Source organism: Andrographis paniculata, unplaced genomic scaffold, assembly GCF_009805555.1.
Source record: "Andrographis paniculata isolate CXL003 unplaced genomic scaffold, ASM980555v1 Contig30END, whole genome shotgun sequence".
Lineage (NCBI taxonomy): Eukaryota > Viridiplantae > Streptophyta > Magnoliopsida > Lamiales > Acanthaceae > Andrographis > Andrographis paniculata.
The window spans coordinates 1,368,046-1,390,126 of NW_026137563.1; the positions used below are offsets into that span (position 1 = coordinate 1,368,046).

General features: G+C 32.1%; 1 protein-coding gene across 3 annotated transcripts; it reads right to left on the bottom strand.

The window, feature by feature from the left end:
• Positions 1 to 145: 145 nt before the first annotated feature.
• On the bottom strand, positions 146 to 12,799 carry LOC127246990 (acetyl-CoA carboxylase 1-like). Of its 3 annotated transcripts, none has more exons than XM_051268682.1 (32): positions 12,255 to 12,799; positions 11,270 to 11,654; positions 10,762 to 10,968; positions 10,521 to 10,682; positions 10,277 to 10,369; positions 10,106 to 10,201; positions 9,746 to 9,919; positions 9,416 to 9,509; positions 9,142 to 9,329; positions 8,998 to 9,048; positions 8,883 to 8,922; positions 8,337 to 8,461; positions 8,127 to 8,243; positions 7,943 to 8,017; positions 7,807 to 7,863; positions 7,506 to 7,610; positions 7,285 to 7,371; positions 7,014 to 7,205; positions 6,754 to 6,942; positions 6,515 to 6,625; positions 6,342 to 6,428; positions 6,073 to 6,249; positions 5,723 to 5,800; positions 5,516 to 5,638; positions 5,030 to 5,299; positions 4,608 to 4,948; positions 3,774 to 4,011; positions 3,343 to 3,695; positions 3,049 to 3,262; positions 2,777 to 2,953; positions 559 to 2,700; positions 146 to 471 (listed from the first exon to the last, which is right to left on the bottom strand). In XM_051268682.1, the coding sequence occupies exons 2-32, from the start codon at positions 11,642 to 11,644 to the stop codon at positions 415 to 417; spliced, it is 6,795 nt and encodes a 2,264-aa protein (XP_051124639.1). In that variant the 5' UTR covers positions 11,645 to 11,654; positions 12,255 to 12,799; the 3' UTR covers positions 146 to 414. The 3 variants fall into 3 exon arrangements, with proteins under 3 accessions (XP_051124639.1, XP_051124640.1, XP_051124641.1); XM_051268683.1 differs by lacking the exon at positions 12,255 to 12,799 and adding an exon at positions 12,145 to 12,248; XM_051268684.1 differs by lacking the exon at positions 12,255 to 12,799 and adding an exon at positions 11,896 to 12,105.
• Positions 12,800 to 22,081: the final 9,282 nt, after the last annotated feature.

Consider the following 22,081-nt stretch of genomic DNA (forward strand, 5'->3'; position numbering starts at 1 on the left):
AAATTTTGAAGATTTTTGAAATTTTAAAAATTTGAAAAAAAAATAAAATATTAATATTTAATGCGATATTTTGTGAAATAAAATATATATATTTGATACAGTGACTTTTGAAAAAAAGTGAATAAGGCGAATGATTGAAAATGTATAAGGTAAACAGAGGCTTGAATCTTTATTCATCTAATATTGAAAAGAAACAATAAAATGATAAATAACATCTCTTACAACTCTCTCACAGTACATAAAATACAACAGACATTTCAGGCCAAATAATTCATGGACTTTAGCTGCACTGCACAACAAAGAACTCTCCAAGTCTGTTCTACCATGTATATATATCTATATATATCTATTATATATACGAGTTTGAAAATTACACACAGCTGAATGATGATGACGATCAATGATGAATCACAATCACTGGAGAACCTCTCGTAGATCTTCTGCGAATTGATCTCGAACGGAAGGATCCGTCTGCAGTCGAAAGCAAGAAATGAGTTAACACAAAACAACCAATCCGGACAGATGACAAAGTAAAGTATGATCAATCGAATGGTTTACCGTTTTCAGGAAGTTCGAAAGGGCTCGAGACAGCGTGCGTAGACCCGCCGAGGAATTCCCCATGTCGGACAGCTGAAGCAGCATCTTCTGCACACGCAGTTCCTGCAATTTATCTTCATAATTTTTGGCGTCCACCTGCCACGAGAAGAAAGCTTCGTCATCCATCCAAGAACCTTCATTGCGTCCAGCAATCTCCGAGTTCAAGAACCATCTCCTGATCGTGTCCCTGGCAGATTTATAATCGAGCAGCTGACCAGCAGCATCCTTAACGGTCTTGATCAATGCATCCTCAACAACCCTCCGGTGCAATCTCTGGTAGAAGAACGACCGGGACTTTGACCATTCAACAACTTCTTCTATCACCCCTTTGGCAGCCATTCTGAGCGACGTGTCGTGGAGCTCTGCAAATTTCGTAGCTATCTGAGTGTATAAAGGGAGGAGTTTATTTTCCCGCGCTTTTATCTGCCTCTTTAAGTCTTCAGCAGCTGCCGTGGTGCCGGCTTCCTGAAGTCTAGACTTCAGATTGATTAGCTGTGGGTCAAGCCGGCCCATACATTGCAGCAGCTCTCTATTCCGGAACTTGATCTCAATCAAACCTTCAGGCTCAAGAACGTTCCCTTTGGCCGTTTTCTCTGCATACATTTCGATGTGATCAGGATTGATCTTGCTGTCGATGACCACCCAAGCCCCACCGCGGAGCTCGCCCATCATAGGAATGTATATGAAAACAGGCTGCTGGTACACTCTGAGATTCTCAACAATAGTCGATCCCGCCTGCAGAATACCTTCGAATAGGTCGCGCTGCCCGCCCGAAAAGCCTCTCCAGTTTGCGAGAATAAAGAGCGGCAGTTCTTCTCTGTTGAAATCCATCAGTGCTTGAGCAGTCTTCGTTGCAGAGTCGGGAAACCACACCTGCCCTGCTTGTGGAACAACTCTTTCGTGCGAATCCAGCTGCCCGGGATCCGCAGGGATTACCTGCATCATAGTCTGTGTCTCCACAGCAACGATTCCCACCGGTATGCCTCCAAGTTTTGCGCGGCCTGTCACAACCGTTCTCGCCCACCCCTCCAATGTTTCGATAAATGTGTCCCTGTCAAATAAGCCTCCAAGCCATCTCCCCAAGCCATCCACAGCACCACATATAGCTGCACGGGGATCACACGACGTCTCTGGTAGATATTCAACCGGCCGATCAGGAGAATCCAGCGGCCTCAAAATAGGAAGTGGACCGCCCACATAAGGTGGAACGAAGCTCAGCCACTTTAAAATAGCTGTTACGCCTTCAAGATCATCTGACACTGTAAGATGTACAACTCCGTTTGTTGCCATAATTTTAGGCCCGCCGAGTTGCATGTGGGAGCTGTACACTTCCCGACCCAGAAGCTTGTTCAGTGCTGAGAAGCCTGTCAGAATGATTGGTTGATCGAGCCTCTGTATGCACCGCATACCTAGCCGAGAAAGATAAGCACCAATGCCAACAGTTCTTCCGGTGACATATGTTACAGTAAATGTTTCATGATAAGCCCTTGAATATGCACTAGCAATGGCACCACTGCCAGTTAAGCTTTCAACTCCTAAACCATCTTCCCTTCCTACGATAGAATCAATTACCCATCGAACTTCTCCGCTTGGGAGCTTTAACTCATGAGCTATCACTGAAGTTGCAATGCGATCGTAATCGTCAGGCGCTAAGTAGACATATTGAAAACCACGATCAGGGTTTGTTTCATCGGACCAACCAACTTTAAAGCAAGATTTTACTTCCTCAGCTACACCGATACGGGCACCTGAGTTTGCTGCAAGATAAATAAGCGGTGTTTTCTGTGCACAAGCGATATTGGTCACCGCCTGGAAAAATGCATCCTCTCTGGGGCCGAAGGAACCATTTCTAAAGGTCACATCATTTGATACAATGAAGACAGACCTTCCAGCAGGAAATTCAGGTGTTGACATTTCCATGTGCCAGGCTACCATTCCAATATCATTAACTGCAATCTGTCGATCAACCGGAATAAGAGGAGTGCCCCATGAACCCTCCTTGTCAGCAAAAATTAACTCTGTGACTCGGAGCACTGGTTTATCTTTAGGCTTGCTAATCCCGGGAAGCTCGGCCCATGATTTGTTCAGAGCAGCTTCAAATGCCTGCAAAAAAGACTCTTAGATGTCTAAAAGATTAAAACTCAAATCTCAAAATCTAAGTGAAAGAGCAGACATGTACCAGTGGAAAATCATAGCAATAGGTAGTGTTGCTTCTCCGGGCTAGTAGACGCTTCTGATCAAGTACTCCCAATGGTTTATATTGTGCATTCACCGGCAACCCATGTAAAGGGGCTTGCCCGGAAATGGAATGGTAAACTACACTCTGTTTGCTGGAATCCTCAACTTCTCTATAAACCTGAAGGTTAAACACAGAACATGTTATATTAACATAACTTGTACCAAACACACCATAATTTAAAATTTTAGAACTAGCACTTTTAAATGACTTACGTGCACAATGCACGTGTGACCAGTCACATTGGTGACTACAACTCTCCATGCGCCGTTAGCGTCTCCTTCAGAGGATATCCAAAGTTTAACTTCCCACTCGCAAACACCCAACCGATGCATTTTGACGCCAACAGATGCATTAATTTCATGTGCGAGGTCATCCAGAATTTTTGCCACTGCAGCTTCCTCATGGCCAACAGATATATCTGCTATTCTGGAAATGACACAAAACAGTCAACATTTATATTTTAGGCCAAATGAAAGAGAACAACTCAGCTAAGAGAATAATCTTACTTGTGGTATGGCAAAAGATCATTTATTTGTTGCTCCTGTAAAATGTGTAGGTACATATGTGCATGCTCCGATTTGATGGCAGAATTATGGGCATTGAGTTCAAGCTCCTCCATAGCAGATGTTAAGGACCTCAAAATGCTCCTTGAAGTGAAAGACAGACCCCACAATGAATGAGTTGTTCCCTCTTCCAGGCCCCGATATCCAGTAAGGCCTTCATTCGATATGGGCTGCCTGACAAGTGTTCTGAGAAACATCCTTTGGATGGGAAGTGGCTTGTCCATTACAGTGTAAAGGTGCCATTGCCTATCCCGAGAAGGAGTATAACGTATATTTGCATATTCTTTTAGTTTTTCCTGTTGACAGTAAATTGTTAGATAGAAACATCAATTATGATAAATAAGAATATATCTAAAACCTGAAAAGAGACCAACCAGCTCAAGGTATATGGATAGAGGAGGATCTAAGTGCCGCAACTGAGGTTCCTCTTCGTAATATTGTTTTTCAGCTGACCAGTGGAAGGAGTGCCTCATAGGTCCACGGCCTTCGTCTCTCTGTATGATGCAACTAACCACACCCACTCCAGCATTTCTGAGACTGGAACTTACTTCTTTCTCCTTCAATATTTTGGCTAACTTGTTGATTCTCTCTTGAGCCTGGTCCTCATCACCACTGATTGAGGTGTAAGGAAAAGCACCAAATGCAAACTTCCATTAACAGATTATAAAATGAAAACTAATAAAGCAGAAGTGATTTTACTAATTCATCTATGCAGCTAAAAAGAGTTTAAAATATTGAATGGTCACTCATCCAACAGAGCTTAAGTTGTTAGAGAGGGAACTTGCATAGTATTTAATCTTTAGTCCTCCCAGTGCACATAGATTTATGTGACGATTCTTTTTTCTAAAGTTACATGTAATATTATTATTCATCTGTATAAGGGATATTTGATGCTTTCAATGAGTGCAATTTTGAAAAGATGTGAAATTCAAATATTAGCAAAGCAAAATAAGAGATCAAAGACAATAAAAATAATATGTTGAAAGAGAACATTATCTTGATATCAAGTTTCCTAGAGCTAATAAGGAGTTGAATGCTGGATAATTATCATTGATCAGGGTGATCAGAACTTAAATCATGTCAAGGACATGGTTAGCTAATTATCAATGTACAAGAGGCCAGAGTAGAAATATTAACTGCAACTATATATGAATCATTCTGCAGCTCAGTAGGAGAACTTATCAGTCTATTACGGCCATGTACAGTACCTGTCCTGAAGCAAACTCATTTGGTTGTCAAAGCCCGCCAATGCAATGTGCATCATATTATCATAAGTGGCCGGATGAAGAGATCCATTAGGAATTACAGATTGCAGGTTTTGGGTGGCTTCCTTCAGTGCAGCTGTTACCACTGTAGGCAAGAAATGGAGAGATTTAATAACAACCATTGCACCCCACTTCCTTTCGTTCCACTTATCACAGGCTGGTTCATCTGACAGTTCATATTCAGATATGTTCTTCCGTTGTACATGCCCATCCAAGAATTCCCATGATGCTATAAGCCCCGATCTGTGCCATTGCATTCTGATACTGCCCTTTACAAGATAGGGCTGAGGATAGAAGCAAAGCATTAGCAAGAAAAATCCAAAACTCATTCAGCAGATCACTTTCCAGACATTGAATAATTGTACCTGATATAATCTTCGCACATAAGTTTCAACAACTCTTCGCTGAAGTGTGTGATCACTGTGATCAAACAGACCGACCAGTGCATCTTCAACAGCCATAGGACCATGCACAAGAGCTTCCATTCGGTCATTTATTGCACTTTTCCTCTTAGGAGTATCCATGTTCTCACCATCTTCAGTAAACATTTCTAACTCTGAAAGACTTCTAGCAATACAGGATCGAAGCTCACTAAGTTTTGTCTGCTCCAGCAGTTGACTTGCCTTCAGTGCTAACTGCATAGGTATTTTTTATGATCAGAACACCATGAAACAAGAAGAAACACATAAACAGAATGTTAAAAGGATTAGTAGTGGATGGAACAACAAAAGAAAACAAACAGAGCCAATGCAATTTTCATGTCAAAACTTCTGGGTGACCAGACATCAAACAGAAAACGCCTACAAGAAAACTTGGTTTAGTGGGAAAAATGACTGAGTGGAAAAACAAACCTCTGAGTAGTTTGTATGGTTGAGAACCGAAAAGCGTATTAATTGATCACGATATGCAGCAGGATTTGGATACACAAGGTGTTCCATCAGGCGCAGTATAAGCTTACTCTTCCGCTTAACACCCTAAAAAGAATTTCATAGAAGATTCTTTTATATGAGTAATCTCGGCAGGAACAGTTGATGTGTGTTTGATAATATAGGCTATACCTGATGGGAAAGTACAATGTCCACGATTTTCAGGAGATCCTTCTTATATTGAAGTCTTAATCGTTCAATCACATCAGCCTGAAAGGAGAAGATTCATTTAACTGCATTTCGAGAAAAGAATAAAGCTTGTGCAAATTGTCCATGTTTTACTAATTACTTTTCAGATTTTTCAACTATTACAAATTGGTATGGGAGGATGAAGAAATAAGCACTTCTCCACATACAGCATAAATCATAAATCTGAAGGATAGGACATGGAAAGTGGAAACCCGAGAGAGGAAAATTAAACAAATAATAGAAAAACTGTTTATATAGTGGCTCCTGAACAAAACTACACAAATAAATCTTACCTCTATGTTGTCGTTAAACAATTCTTCCACACTTAAATAGTCTTCAAAAAGGCCTTGTACTATGATCCTAGCATGGCTTTCTCGGCCTCGCTCATAGGACTTAACAAGACTCATGAGAGGTTCAACCAATCGTTCTTGGGCTCCTTTTTCTTTCTCAGGACAGTAACTCAAATGTGCCTTAAGAGCACAAAATTGCATAGAAAAATCATTAAATCATATGTGTGTGTGAGAGAGAGATGTATGTTTTCAACTAGAAAAAAGAGACTAACCTCCAGAATACAACGTAAAGTTTTTGCAGGGAATTCAACATTTTGCATATTGGAAATTCCCTCAAATTCTTTGTATCTTGTTTCCAACTGCAAAAGAACATGCAAATTTAAAGCTGAAGTACAAACAAATATTTGTTTGAATACAATGGCTTCAGCTTCCTTCTTAGTTCAACCTCATATTTGAGATCCTTAGGTAGTCTGTTTGCTAGAACTGCATAGCATTCTTGCCACTGAAGGAAAGGGAGCTCAGGATTGTCCAAGCAACTAAGCAAGTTTTGAACTACCTGAAATGAAAATTTCAGTCTATTAATCAAAGAGTCCTTCCAAAGGAGTCATGTGCACACGAGCACATAAAAACATGTAAGTTTGTACAATGTCTTTCTGCAATCTGTAATTGCAAAGATAACTTTACCTGGTCAATATTATGTTCGTATCCTGCAATAATCATACGAGCTGCATTTAAACTTGCAGCACAACGCTGATGAACTTTATCAGATATAGCTGTTGGGGGCCCTAGGATGGGAAAACCACCATGGAAAGGTTCTGCTTTCCTCACAGCTGAAGGATCATCTAAGTCGAGCCTTGCTATAAGGGCACCAGCCTACAAAATAATATGTTACGTAGTTGCTCTTTAGAAGCGAAGAGCTATATCTCTTCTTCAAACAACTTTACCTGCATAGCTTGGCCCTCTGACATTGTAAAATGTATTCTTCCGGAAGCAGGTGAACGAAGGGGCATACACATTTTCATTACTTCAACTTCAGCATAAGGTGTGTCAGCATCAACATGGCTGCCATCTGTAACCAGATACCTAAGTAGCTTGCATGGTGTTTCGGCGACCAACTTTGAGGGATCGTGGTCATTCTGGATACATAGCAAATTGATTAAATCTCTCAAAAACCTGAAAGGACTTCACTGATACATCAGTAAGACCAAATGGAACCTGCAGCAAACAAGTCCTTCCATCAATAAGAAGACGAGTTCCAGCTGCTTCCTCTTCTGCATATATAACATGGCTGTTTCCATCCAGCTGCACAATCACATTACCAACCTCCAGTTTTAAAATGTGAAGGTAATGTACTAATATATGGAATTGCATCTTTACAGCAGAGAAATGGCACAATTATCACAATGTGTTGATGTTCTAGATAATTAAACCCTTGCCTGCAACAGCAGACCTCCATCTCGTAGAGTATGTATTTCTGCTTCAATCTCAGAATCATTCATCCTCAATCTATAGCTTCCTGGCCCTCCTCTTACCATATTGATCTAAATTAGACAAAAGTTGTAAAACATATCATAAGAATAAGAATAAATAAATGAAACACAAAATCAGACAAGCCATCTAATTATTATTTCATTCCCAGAGAAATAAAAAATGTCAAAATTATTCCAAGCCCATTACAAGAGGTTAGGAAGCAAGCTGACATTAAGTTAATATTCAATGTAAATGTTTGCAACTTACTGTATATTTGCTTCCTTCAATATTCAACGAAACTTGAGAATTAACTAGTGAAATATGCTGCAAGAAGAAGGTATCAATTAGATGATACATTAAAGGAAGTAAGACCTAGCTTCAACTAACATGGAACCCAAAGTACCTTGGGAGGAATCTGCCCCTTTTCAAGGTAACCAACATATTCTGAAACCATAGCTGCACTACTTGCAGAAGCTTTCTGATTTTACAGTATGGAGAAAACACATTACTATGAGAATTTTAAAATGCTAGCACATAATAACGAAGGAAAGACGTCAGAAGAACATGACTAAGAAGGCAATACGTACATAAAGAGCTCCTCCAACTACCGAAAGATACCAGGGTGGCCTTTCTGCTCTGACCCTCATTGCAATTCTGCTATCTAGCCATCCTGTGTGGATTCTATTTTCCTTGTAATCTAAATCCTGCAAAAGTTTTCGATAATTATTAGCCACTATCCACTCAAATCACCTTACATGGGCTTACCTAAATCATGGTTTTGAAGACATGATTCTTACATGCAAGAGATCAATCGAGTAATCAACATTGGTTCGGATCTCTCCTCTTATTTGGATTTCTTTTAGTCCAAGGACCATATTGGCAATGGCCAAAGCTCGGGATTCTCCAAAAGCAAACACATGGCCTGAGGTAATAGAAAATTTACTTTAGCAGGAAGACAAACTGCCTCTCAATATTCAAACATTTGCTACTCATGCACAATGTCGATATATTCTTAAAAGTCATTGGTGGTAGTGCTTAAGTATATCAATATACTGACTTGGTATGTTGATGTTATATCTTCTATGTTCAAAAGCCAATTGAGGTCATATAGAAGCACACACAATGTCTTATGAAGATAAATATTTCCAGTAAATAAATCATAGCCCAAAAGTGGCGTGGAACTCATAGGTCCACAATATGCTACTGAAGAATAAAACTTAAAACTCAAGATTGAAATATACACATAACCTGCCAATAGGGTAACCTACTGTAGAGAAAATGTGTGGGTGTGAGGGCGCCTTAAGGTGTTTGAGAAAAGCAATCATTCAAACCTAAAAACTTACCAAATTGGGAATCTGAATACTCATGAATGCCTCCGCCAGACTGCATCATTAAGATGATAATTAGAGCTATCTTTGAATTTGAAAGTTTTTAGGAAAATAAAATATTTATGCATACCTTGACGGAGAAGTATGCCCACACATTTGGCTTACTTTTGAAACTTAGCTCCTGCTCAAAATAAATGAAAACTGATGAATATCATAATGGGGATGCAACTCTTAGAACAGATATCACACATGTTTGAGTCTCAGAAATAATGACCTGTACTCTTCCACTTGTTGGCTTAAAACCATCGTCAGGATCTTCACTTGTCACACGTACCGCCACACAATGACCTTTGGGTCTTGTTGACTCAGCCATGTCAAAGTCGAATTGAGTGGAAACAGCTGATGTTTTTCTCCAAGCATCATATCCTCCACCATGCTCCATTCCATAAAACCTCCGGATTTCTGATATCCATTAGCACAAGAGAAAGCTATCAACAAATATATCATAAGTAAAAAGGTTTTAGATGTTCAAATTTTCAAAAACAAACCTGGAATTTGCCACAGTGGGATACCCATCCCAACAGCAACTTGTGCCGCAGGAAGATTAATCTCAGCTATCCACTCGGTGACAGGGTGCTCGACCTAAATCATTAGAACAGAATATAAGTCCTTGTAAACTTGTCCAATCACAAGAAATAAATACATAAGATCAAATTGTATCCCAGTTCCTCTATTAATCCTAATAGCTTAAAAATAAAAAGACTGTCATAATGACAGCCATTAGTGCTCTTCGCATGTTTAGACGTATCAGTTTGATAAATGTGTGCTAGATAGAAATCAATTGTGTTCCTGTTTGTATTATGTAAAGGAATAAAAACCTGCAGTCGAGGGTTTAGTTCCAGAAAGTAATACTCCCCGGTTTCCATACTGTATAAGTACTCCACAGTTGCAGCTCCAACATAATTTACACTTTTGGCCAACCTTCGGGCAGCCTGTTCAAGCTTCTTTGTTGTCTCAAGGGGAGCAACAGTAATTGGACCCTCCTCAATGATCTAAAAGTAACATGAATATTTAAATAAACAAAAAAAGAATTTAACTGAAACAAAAAAATGAAGTCCAACTGTTATTTTCAAATGATGTAATAGATGACATGGAACGAGTCATGCAATATGCCAGTAATTTAAATGCGGCCATAAACCACAATACTTATCCCATTGACAAGTGACGAAGCAGCTAACCTTTTGGTGCCTTCTTTGAACACTGCAATCACGGCTGTGCAAAGCAGCAACGTTCCCATATTGATCACAAAGCAGCTGGACTTCAAGATGCCGACTCTGAGGAACAATGTGTAGTGTTAGAAAAGGTGTTCAATACTTTATTCCTCAGTATTTGAATAATGTGACTCAGACCTGGGAAGCAACTTTCATGATAAATATGGGGGAGCCAGGGACTTCACCCTGAACTTGCTTGAATAGAGCCCTGACCTCGTCATCATTGTGAACCTGAAAGTCTCATTATACCTCCATGTCATTGCATCACCAGAAGCACAAAAGATTAATGAACCGTCACACTTCACAAAAGGAGACAGTTCAATCACAAAAATGTGTGCAGCGCAAAACACATATTTCATCAAAAGTATGCTCAGAATCAGACCTTTCTTATGCCCTTTCCGCCTCCACCCCAAGATGCCTTGATCATAGCAGGGTAGCCCACAACTTGACAGCTTGCAATCGCTTCTTCTGTTGTATAAACACATGCTTCACGATATATGGCATCTGGAATACTGATCAAAGAGCTATCCGGAGGGATTTTCACCTAAAACATGGTGTACAGTATATGAGAGAATATATGAAGAAAGCTAAGGGTATAAGCTTCATGATCAGCAAGACTTTACATGAGAGCCACTCCATGGAAGCGTCGGCACTTCTGCAGCTTGTGCAATCAAAGAGGACCCAATTTTATCCCCCAATGCAGCCATTGATCCAGATGACGGGCCAAGAAATACAATGCCTTTTGCACCTAAAGCATCAGGTAGCTCTGGATTTTCAGATGCATGACCCCAACCAGGCCACACAGCATCAACATGGGTTATCTCAGCCATCTGCAAAAGAAGGAAATGTACTATTTACAACTCAGTGACTTATTATTATTGTTCATCTTTCTTATTACCATTTATATGCAGTTTGCATTACCCCTGGATATTGTGCTTACAAGATCTATTTTCTGCCAGTTTCGCCAAAGCTTTTTATTTTAAGCATTTGGATTGCAAATGAGACCTTTCAAAACTCATTTAACACATACATTGACACCAAAATTTCCATGTACAAGCTGTTACGTCCGGTAAACTTACCAAATTTGCAAATCAAACTAATAAAGATATAAGCAATGCCACATTCACAGACCTCAACAATGAGTTGCACATTAGCATAGTTGTTATTGTTAGTTCCGCCAGGCACTTCTACAAACTGATCTGCTATCCTAATGTGCTCTGCATTAATTCTCATATCCTCCGGTGTAGCCATTGCCACCAATAAAATTGCTTTCTCTGTACCGAATGTCTCATAAGCCCATGCTCTAATGCTTCGTATAAATTTAACAGCTGCCATTCCATTGTTGGCAATCAGAATACTGTTAATTGGCCTCTTCCCACCAAGGGCTTGACAGAATTCCTCCACCAGATGTACCATACTTGGAGGTCTTGCTAGAGGAGACCCGTTGAGCAGCCCATTCAAAGGCTTTAATCCAACGGAAATCGGCCTCCTTTGGGCTTCTGACATCTTGTGGTTCCTAAAAATTCAAACATGTTTCACAAGATCAATCAACTGGGATCACTGTATTAAAATTGGTACAAAACTTAGTAGCTATAACAGCCTAACTAAAACCACTGACATTAGATCTACCAAAGGCCTAATGATTTTTAAACCAACTTTTATGCAAATGATTGGAGGAAAAAAAAAAGGAAGGAGAATATAAACATGAGAAAGACACCAATTAAGTTCATGTCTGAAAGCTAAACAGAAATCAAAACCTGCACTTTACAAGAAGCAATAATCTGCTCAACAATGATTGCAGATATGATTTTCTTCCCTACACTTCCATTGACCAAAATAAGATGCTCTGCAACCAACACTAGCTAAAACAAGAAGCTTAAAAAACCATATGTATTGCACAGAGAAAAAGAACGACTCATCAAAGATCAGAAACGCAAGAAACACAGCAAAACCGAATCCATCACACATCCAAAGCAACGAAGGAACTCAATCAACTGAATACTCACACAGAAAGAAATCCTAAAGCCTCCAGAACCTTTCCAGCACAATCCCAAAATAGAATCCCCAGAAGAAATAAAAAATAAAAAGGACACCACAATCAAAGCCTCCAACTCACCTCTATAAGAAGGGCCCAGACGCATAAACACAGAAACAAACAAACCCTCTCTCTGTCTTTCTCTCTCTCTCTGCTGTCCTCAACTCGATTGGTCGGTCACAAGAAGTATTAGAGACCAGTAGTTTCACCAGAAACAAGAGATCATTAGCCCCCAAAAAGAGACAGATAAATTTCACCACATGCAAATCGGGGGGCAGTGGGGTACTATGACTGCGCTACACTGCGCTGCGCACGCAAGTCTAATTCCCGACCAAGGACATTTCAATGACACTGATGATCAGCAGCAGAAACAAAAGAAAAAAAGAAAGCAGTGATAGATTTGGGAAGGCGAAGTAGACGAAGTAGATATGGAGGTGGTGTGGGGCGCCTATATTGAGTTTCTTTGTTGTGAATTTGGTTCGGATTGGTTAGAAGCTTCAACAATAAATGCCGTCATCACTCTTGAAGGGGTAGGGCCGTAGGAGTGGGTGTGGGTGTGGGGAAGAAGGGGACCTCGCTCGCTCCCTGCCATTCTCGCTCTCCTTCAAATTAATCAGTCAATCAAAGCCGGCACGTGCCACCCGCCTACGCCTTCGCCTACCCATTCTCACAGCAATCTCTCCCGTTGCAATTACACTATACTATAGTATTAATTAAATATTATTATTACTATATGCTTCCACAACACACTGTACAAACACATATATGCATACAGTACAACTCCCGTTTCCCCATCTACCTCCAACCTTCCACAACTAATTTTCTTTTTTTCTTTTTTCTTTTTTTTTTTTATTCTGGGAATTGAATTATGAATACCTCTGCCTGTTGATACATGCATTGGGCCCCACCTTTTTATTTGTTTTTGCACATTTATAGTAACTTCTCTTCGGTAAGCCCAAGATAGAGTAAATGAAATATTTGTAATTCATTTTATTTATCAATTTTATAATACTATATTAGAAATCAATACACTAAAAATTCAATTGTATAAATGATGTAATGCGATTTTTTTTAATTAAATAAATTATTTTAATGCATTTTATTTATCAATTTTATAATACTATATTAGAAATCAAGACACTAAATTCAATTGTGTAAATGATGTAAAGCGATTTTTTTATTTCTTTTATTCCTTTTTTGAGATTTGCGCAGCTGCACACTAGATAGAGTATATCAATAATAATCCAATAAATAAATATTGATTTAATTATTTAAAATAAATGGGTAATCATCTATTGGTGTTTGATTTGTCGATCTGTGGGTGTGTTTACTTTGGGTATCAAACTCAAATTATAATAATAATGTAATATTTTTATTGTAAAAAATTACATCAAAATTTTTATTTTAAAAAATTATATCAAAATAATATCTAAATTAAAATTCAAATTATAACCTCAAACCAAACCCGACAAATTCATTAATCTCGTGTTCTATGTTTTTTGTTATAAATATATATATATATATACTAGTATATTCTTTTGAAAAGCGTAAATAAAAAAATGAAACAATATTAATCAAATTTTACTATTTTGACTTATATTTTTTAAAAAATATATATGTATTTACAAAATATTATATAAAATATTATTTAGATATACCATTTAAATCAAACTTTCTCCATTCAAATCCAAATAAACATGCATAGATCGTATTTGAAAAAAAATAGTGGTTTTTTATTTAAATATATAATTTAAATTTAATTGAAAGATAAAATCCAAATTTTTAATTTTTAATTTTAATTTGAATTGAATTTTTTATAAAATAAATAATATATTTTCTTAAAGAATCGAAGTTGTAAGTAGCAAAAGTGAATTCAAATTTTAAAAGAATAGAGCCAAATAGTGTTGTTCACAAGTACACTGCTTCTGGACTTGAGGTTTAAAAAAAGATGATAAATAAAAGTACCATATGAGATCCAAAAAAAAATAGCTGACCTTTGAAAAAGGCATTTTTGGTTTGGGTTAAGCCACCTGCCGTCCACGTGTTGCGCGTTTATATATCATTTCAATTTCATATTACCGCATAAATGTCTGGCAATTATTATTATTATCGAAAAAAATATGTGTGAGGGTGCATGGCAGGGTGTGTATTTGTATTTTATATGTCTTTTTATTATTTATTTATTATTCGGGTAAACTAATTTTTAGTTCCGTAACTGAACACATTATTAAAATAGTGTGATTTTTTTTTTTTCAATTTAGTAATCAATGTCTATATGATATATGCTTGTGGATAATATTTATATAATTTTTCTTTACTTATATCCATTTTGTCATTTTTTTTACCATTAGGAGTATAGTTTATAAGATTATTAAAACTATACTTACATAAAATATCACGTCAGTAAATATAACAAAAATATTGAAATGAGGTGGAGTATTATAATCTTTCTTTTCTTTTGAATGAGTATTTCAATTACTAATTAGGTCATTAATTGGTGCAATTGGGTATTTGGTAGTTCATGATTTTTCTGCTGCCATTTATTCTTTTAGTATCAACAGGAATAGCTATCGAGCCAAAAAATCGAATAAATTAATTAAATCAAAAAAATAACAATAAATGAAGGGGTAAAATGGAGAATTCACAAGGGGTGAGGTGGGTTGGGGTGAGGCAATTGAAGTGTGTAGGTGAGCAATTATTGACTTTTATTATAATTGTGTGGTTTGGAGTTAGGTGTATGCATGCATTCCTCGCCTCGCCCATTTCTTCAGTGTGTCTGTCCAGTGGTTTGAATTTTTGAATTGAAATTTGGATAGTAAGAATTTTAAACGGTAACAATTGTATGATATAATATACGTTTTGAATATAAAATTTATTTTTAATAGTATAATATAAAAAATATAAAAATTAAATATTTAATTTAATTTTTTTAAAAAAAATTGAATAGATAATAAAAATCATGATAAATCCTCCAAAAGAACATACGTTGCCACTTTGGGTAGGGTTTCAATAATAATTAATCAATCAACAATATGTAGAATATTTCTAATTTTTAAGCGTGAATATCATTTATTTGAATTTATTTTCCTTCGGAAAATAGCTTATATTATGATCAATTTTTAATTCTTTAAAAAAAATGAAAAAAAAAAAAAAAAAAAAAAAGTGCACGTGACCGTATCGTGTATGGGCATCGGACCCTGGTCCTGAAGTTGACTTGCCAGAAAATATGGTCAATTTTCAATGGGTTACATATACACAAATGTTAGGCTCGGGTTAGACAGATGCTTCAGGAATATTCGAAAATTTAAAATATATAATAATAATAATAATAGTTTTTTTAAAAATATATATATAATGTTAATAATAATGAGTTTGTTTGTTTCATATTTTGATTTTTTTTTTTTTTTTAAGATATAAGAAATTGTATAGTTAATATAATAAATAATATTATAATATTAAATATGATCGAGTGTGTTTATTTGTGATATTTGATTTTAGGTTTTATTATTTTAATTTTTTTTTATAAAAATATTAAATCAAACATTTATTTTCTATTTATTATATTACACTAAAATTGATTTTTACATTCAAAAAATCACATCAATACATAATTACGTCACATCAAACAACTATTATAATTCAAAATTTTACTATTCAAAACCAAAACTCAAATTTATTATTTCTATTTATTTTTTCAAAAAGAATTAATACATTACACAAATTTATTATTTTTATGTTATCTATATAATTTTCTATAGTTTACATAAAAAAAAAAAGTATATTATAATTTAAAAAATATTGAACAATCAAACCCAATATAATTTTCAAAATATATATATATATATATAAATTAATAAATAGAGCCGTATAGTTTTTGCATCCAAAACTATATAAATGGACAATGAATGAGTTTTTATTTATTTTTAGTTATTTATTTTAAGATAGATTTAGATATAATAGTATTTTATTATAAATATATATATTTATAAGAAATTGATTAAATACTGACAAAATTATAAAGAAACACCCTAGATACCAAGGTATCCTTTTTTTTTTTTTTTTTAATCTAAACTTTCGATTTTTTATTATTTAGATTTGTATTCTCTAAAAAATATATAATATTTTTATATAAAATACTTATCAAATATTATTTTAATACTAAATTCAAACTAAATTAAAAATTTTCTCAAACTAATAAAAAAAAAAAAACCACACACACACAAAACATCCAAAAAAAATATGACTAGTTTCAAGCAACATTAAGAAAAATGATTAAAGTCATATAGAAGTTATATCAAATCAAATTTATAATTTTTTTTTCTAATGTGATATAAATAGATAGAATGTAATAATATTCTTTATATAATATTTTATAAAAGAATTTACTATATAAATAGTTCTAAAATATTCAAAATTGGTGTCTAAAGGTAATCTCGCATCAACTTGTTTCTCCTTAAAAGTGATACTCACTCCGTCATAATTAAAAAATACAATTTTATCATTTTGGTTTGTCATACGAAAGGATATATATTATTTTATTATATTAAGTGTAATTTCAAACTAATGCTATTTTTTTATATATAAATTATAAATATACCATTCAAACATTCAATTAATTTATACATAAAATACAAATAACAAAAATAGTAAAATTAATGAGAGATACGGAAAAAGCAGGTCCAAATAGACCTATTCCTAATCCTAAATGGAATGGAACGGCTAGAAATCCATATGTAAACATAGTATTATCTTAAAAGCTTATAAAAATCTCAAAGATTATTTGATTTGAGACTAATTGAGTAATATTCTTTTACAAATATGTGATATAATGATACAACGTAACTACGCAATTAATAAATTGTTATATATATATATAAATATATATAAATAAAGAAATTTGTGACGAGAGGGAAACTCCAAAATATTCAGTGTGTATTTATCAAATAACAATTTACATATATGATTATCCAAATATATATACTATATTAAAGATAAAATTGTTCATACTAAAAAAATATATATATATATATAAATGTCAAACTGAAATACTAATGGTGTGTTTGTTTTGTAAAATGGTTTGAAATGATGTGTTTTAATATAAAATATAGAAAATTGTGTAAATAATATAAAAATAATAAAATATGTGTTGATGTATTAAATTTTTTTTAAAAAATGTGTATATTATTTTTGGCAAAAAAGAATACACCCTAAATAAACACACCCTATAATAAATGTTTAATTTATCAGTTATTCCTTAAGTGAACTGATTAAGGACGACAGTTAAGTTTTAAAATTAGAAATAATTTAACATTAATTTACTATCCTACCATAGTTCTGGGCCAGACTATCCAAATTTTAATGGGCCGGCCCAATAGGGGTTGGGATTCTTTGTTCTGGGTTGTGTTGAGGAAAAATACCTATTTCTTTAGATAAAAATAACAATATCAATAATATAAAAAATAATATTTTATATTAAATATAAAATAAAATATGTATATGGAGACATCGAAAAATAAGTTTCATGCAAACAAATTCTATCTGTGTTTCCGAAAATTTTTTTTCTCTTCCATAAAAATATTTTATTATATATTATTTAAATACAAAATATATATATATACATATATTAATTATGTTGGCAAGTTATGTTTATTTGGTTTTTTTTTTTTGTTTTTTTTTTTACCTTACGATATGTTTTAGAAGTATTATTTTAAAATATATATTGATGGTAAAAAATAAAAAAATAATAATTATTTGATATGATATAAATAATTATTAAATGTAATTTTATATAAATTTTTTTATATAATATATTAAACTAAAATATAATAACTATTTAATATGGTTCTTTTAAAATGTAATTTAACGTATGTAAACACACCAAAAAATATTTAAAATAAAATTAAACACATACAATAAATTTCAATATATTATAATTAATAAAAAATAAATATTTGAATTAATAATTTTATAAGAAAAAAAAATAGTAAAATTCAACCCAAAAACCTCACAAACAAACACAATTAACTTGACCATAATTGTTTTCTTTTTTTTTTTTTCAAGAATTTAAAATAAATAGATTTACAATATATTATTTTTAAAGAATTTTTATTTGTTATAGGTAATATATATTAATGGTTACTTAGAAAACAAACCATCCCTTGAACCTCCAATCTTAGGTTTTGTTTAGATAAAAATAAAAATAAAATAAAATAAAAATTCAAAAATAAAAAAAGTTTTATATATGAATTTTGTAAGAAAGAAACATATTTCACGTTATATATATAGTTTTTTATTTTATTATTATTATTTTTTAAATATCAACAAAACAATATATATTAGTATAATAGCTGTATTGATGGAGCGGCATGCAATAAAAATAATTTTAATGACAGAAAACTCAATATCATACTTTATTGGACCATTTGTAAATGTCAATTAATTCTCGAATAAAATAAAAATAAAAATAAAAATAAAAATAAAATGGGACCATGCATCTATTATTGAATCATTTAATGCAATTATACTACATTGAAATAAATAAACAAACAAATATATAAATATTATTATTATTATTATTATTATTATTATTATTGTTAAAAAAATATGAATATTGAGGTGATTAAATTAAAGTCCAAACAAGTGGGAGCTCCATATAAAGTCCACAAAATAACTAAATTTTTTTTTTTTCAAAAAAATGTTACATATATATAAGTAGTAATTTTTTTTGAAGCAGTTGTAATTAATTGATGGAAAATTTTCTTCATATAAAATTTTAGAAATTTTGTTAGTGACCCTACCCTTTTTTTGCTTACATCGTTTTCCACTCTATTAATGGATTTATTTTTTTTATATATACACATATTATTGATGAATACAGTGTAAGGAATCAATCTCATATACAACTTGCAATATATATATATATATATAATCTGAATATATTATACTTAAATAATTGGATTTTAAAAATGATCTTAAAAATAATTGGATTTTAAAAATAATCCTGAACACATTTTATTATATATATTTCAAACATCGACAACTAATAGTTGTATATACATTATATATTAATAACAAAACATTACTCTACGAATAGGTCTTATTCAAGTCAATAAAAAACCCCAAAATATTATTTTTTAGGAAAAAAAATAAAAAATATATATATATATATAATAATATAAGGGCACAAAGATATTATTTTAAAGAAATGAGCAATAATTTATAAGAATGATTTAAGTCGTGAAGGTGACACTTGCCCACTTCCTCAAGCACTGATCATTATAAATAAATGAGAACAATAGTAACACTTTTATATTTTAAATTTAGATTCATAAAGTGACATTTTAAACATATTGTTTAGCAAATTAAGTATTGTACTTTGTTTAATCAGATTAAATAAATTCCCATTTGGCTATTGTTATTTAATAATTTATTTATTTTCTCGACTTAAAACATAAAGAATTTTCTCTCAACTTTTACCAACCAACTACAAAATAATGCCAAAAAAGCAAATCCATATAAATTACTGGCTGGCCTATATTTGTAAATAAATAAATAAATGTGAGAATAAATTGAAGAATAAAGTAAATAAATGAGCAAGAATCCACCATGAAATTTAAATTCCAAATATATATATATATATATTATTGTGCTTAATAATTCTTGTCCACAATTGGGGAATTCAGTCAGTGGTCCAATTGGAGACGTACCACTGCTGTATTTTTCCACCAATCTTTTATGCTATAGGGTTTATTTATTTTATTATATATTTAATTTTATTTAATATGATTTTTATTATATAAAAAAAACATATAAATTATATTATTTTCCATTATAGTGATGAAAATGTTATAGCATTGGGTAATGAAAAGTGCGTCTATTTAACAGTGGATATTAATAATTAATGCCACCAACTCTAAAATAAAATTGAAGTTATTGATTAACTGAATTTTAACTCATTTAAAATCGGCAGTAACAAATAAATAAAATGTAAACTATGAACATATGTGACAATATTTTATTTTAAATTGTAAACTTTGTGTATATTTATTATCAAATAAGTGTGAGGAATCTATATATAAATCTAAAAACTTATTAGTGTCGTTCAGAGACTAATAATTACAATACTCATTAAAAATTACAATCTAATTAAAATAAAATAATAATTGAACTTTCAACATAATTTAAAAATTCTTATGATTGACACATTATTACAAAAATATTATAATTGTTATTTAATTAATTTGTCCTTTTGTAAGTGTAAACTTGACTTTTTCTTCTTCTTTTTTTTTTTCTCTTTTTTTTTTTTTATAATCATTGTACTACTTGCATGTAAATATACTTATTATTATTATTATTATTATTATTATTATTATGTATTTAATTTTAATTTTACCTTTTCCGATAAGTTTCAGTATTGACTTTTGTTAGAATGTTAAAATAAATATAATTCAATATGGTGTTAACTATACCTTAATATAGATGAACATATGAAATACAAATTAAGAGAATAAAAATTTATGTTATATATATTCATACAATAAATTTGTAAAATATAAATTGTTTAACACAATTTTAATTAATTCAATATTATATTGTGTTAGTTGAGAATTATATATATATATATATATATGCTAATTAGGATAATTAGGATACCCCATATAAGCACATTAACAATTCCATTATATATTTTATTTGTATACTTATTATATATATTATAAGGATACAAATAATTTTCTTTTTGAGAATTTAATATTTTTTAAATAGTACAAAATTCATATTCAAGATATGATTTTCTTTAATATATATATATATATATATATGAACCCCAACAACAAAAATGGAAAATTACGAAACTGAAAAATGAACCCCAACTTGGTCTGGTGTTACAAATGTTCTCACTCGCTCCTGGCCCCACCCATTCATTTTCACGCTCCACCTTTATTATTATTATTATTATTATTAGTATTATTGTGTTGATCCGTGCTATTGTAAGGCTTATACAATCTATTGCAATAATATTAGATAAATAATTTATTATATTGTTAATTATCTGGTAAAAAGATATAAATATTTTTCGGATCCATCAACAATTGATACAAAATTTATTATGTGACGATTTTTTTGTCGTACTCATGAAGGTGGAATTGGTACTATAAATATAAAAACACTATCTTAAAAGTGTCAATAAACTTCCATATTAATAATATATCATTTTTCCGTCATATATGTAAAAGAAATATTAGTATGCTAAGGTAATTAACAAATATATATATATGTATATTTATACATGTAAAACATGTCAGATCTTGTAAATATTTGAACTAGAATGACCGACAACGAAAAATGAATTGAGATTGTTTGTGTTACAAATTTAAATTCATACTTCCAATACCAAATTAACATCATATCTACATTAAAAAATTGTATATGAAATATAAATATAATATAATTGAATTATTACATTGTATTTTTATATAAAGAAAAATGATATTTTACCTTAAATTTGCTTCTACTATATCGTTGCAATGCATGCATACAATTTTTGTGAAATGAACTTCATATAAATTTCTGCAATTGTTACAAATTGCAATCCACATATTTTGAACATTGATATGCTGAATGCGTCCAACAATATGAAAAAACTTGATCTTCAATTAATAAGTAAAAATAATAATTAAAAACAATCGGTAATAATTATTGATTGTTTCAATAAGTTAGGAAATGTCATTATTATAATTTAATTAATAATTAGACTTAAATGAGAATTTAAATATATTAAATTAATTTTTAAATTTGCAAAAACTATGTAAACAGAAATTAAGAATTGAAATGATGTATAAATTTATTTCATTAATTACTATTATAGTCATTTTTAATTTCTTATTAATATTAATATATTATTTTAAAAA

Excerpts from the sequence above, each read along its gene's own strand:
- LOC127246990 (XM_051268682.1), bottom strand. The coding sequence starts at position 11,644 with ATGTCAGAAGCCCAAAGGAGGCCGATTTCCGTTGGATTAAAGCCTTTG. Across the intron at positions 5,801-6,072 it reads TGTTTAACGACAACATAGAG|GCTGATGTGATTGAACGATT; the intron begins GTAAGATTTATT and ends TTCTCCTTTCAG. Across the intron at positions 5,300-5,515 it reads ACCATACAAACTACTCAGAG|TTAGCACTGAAGGCAAGTCA; the intron begins GTTTGTTTTTCC and ends ATACCTATGCAG.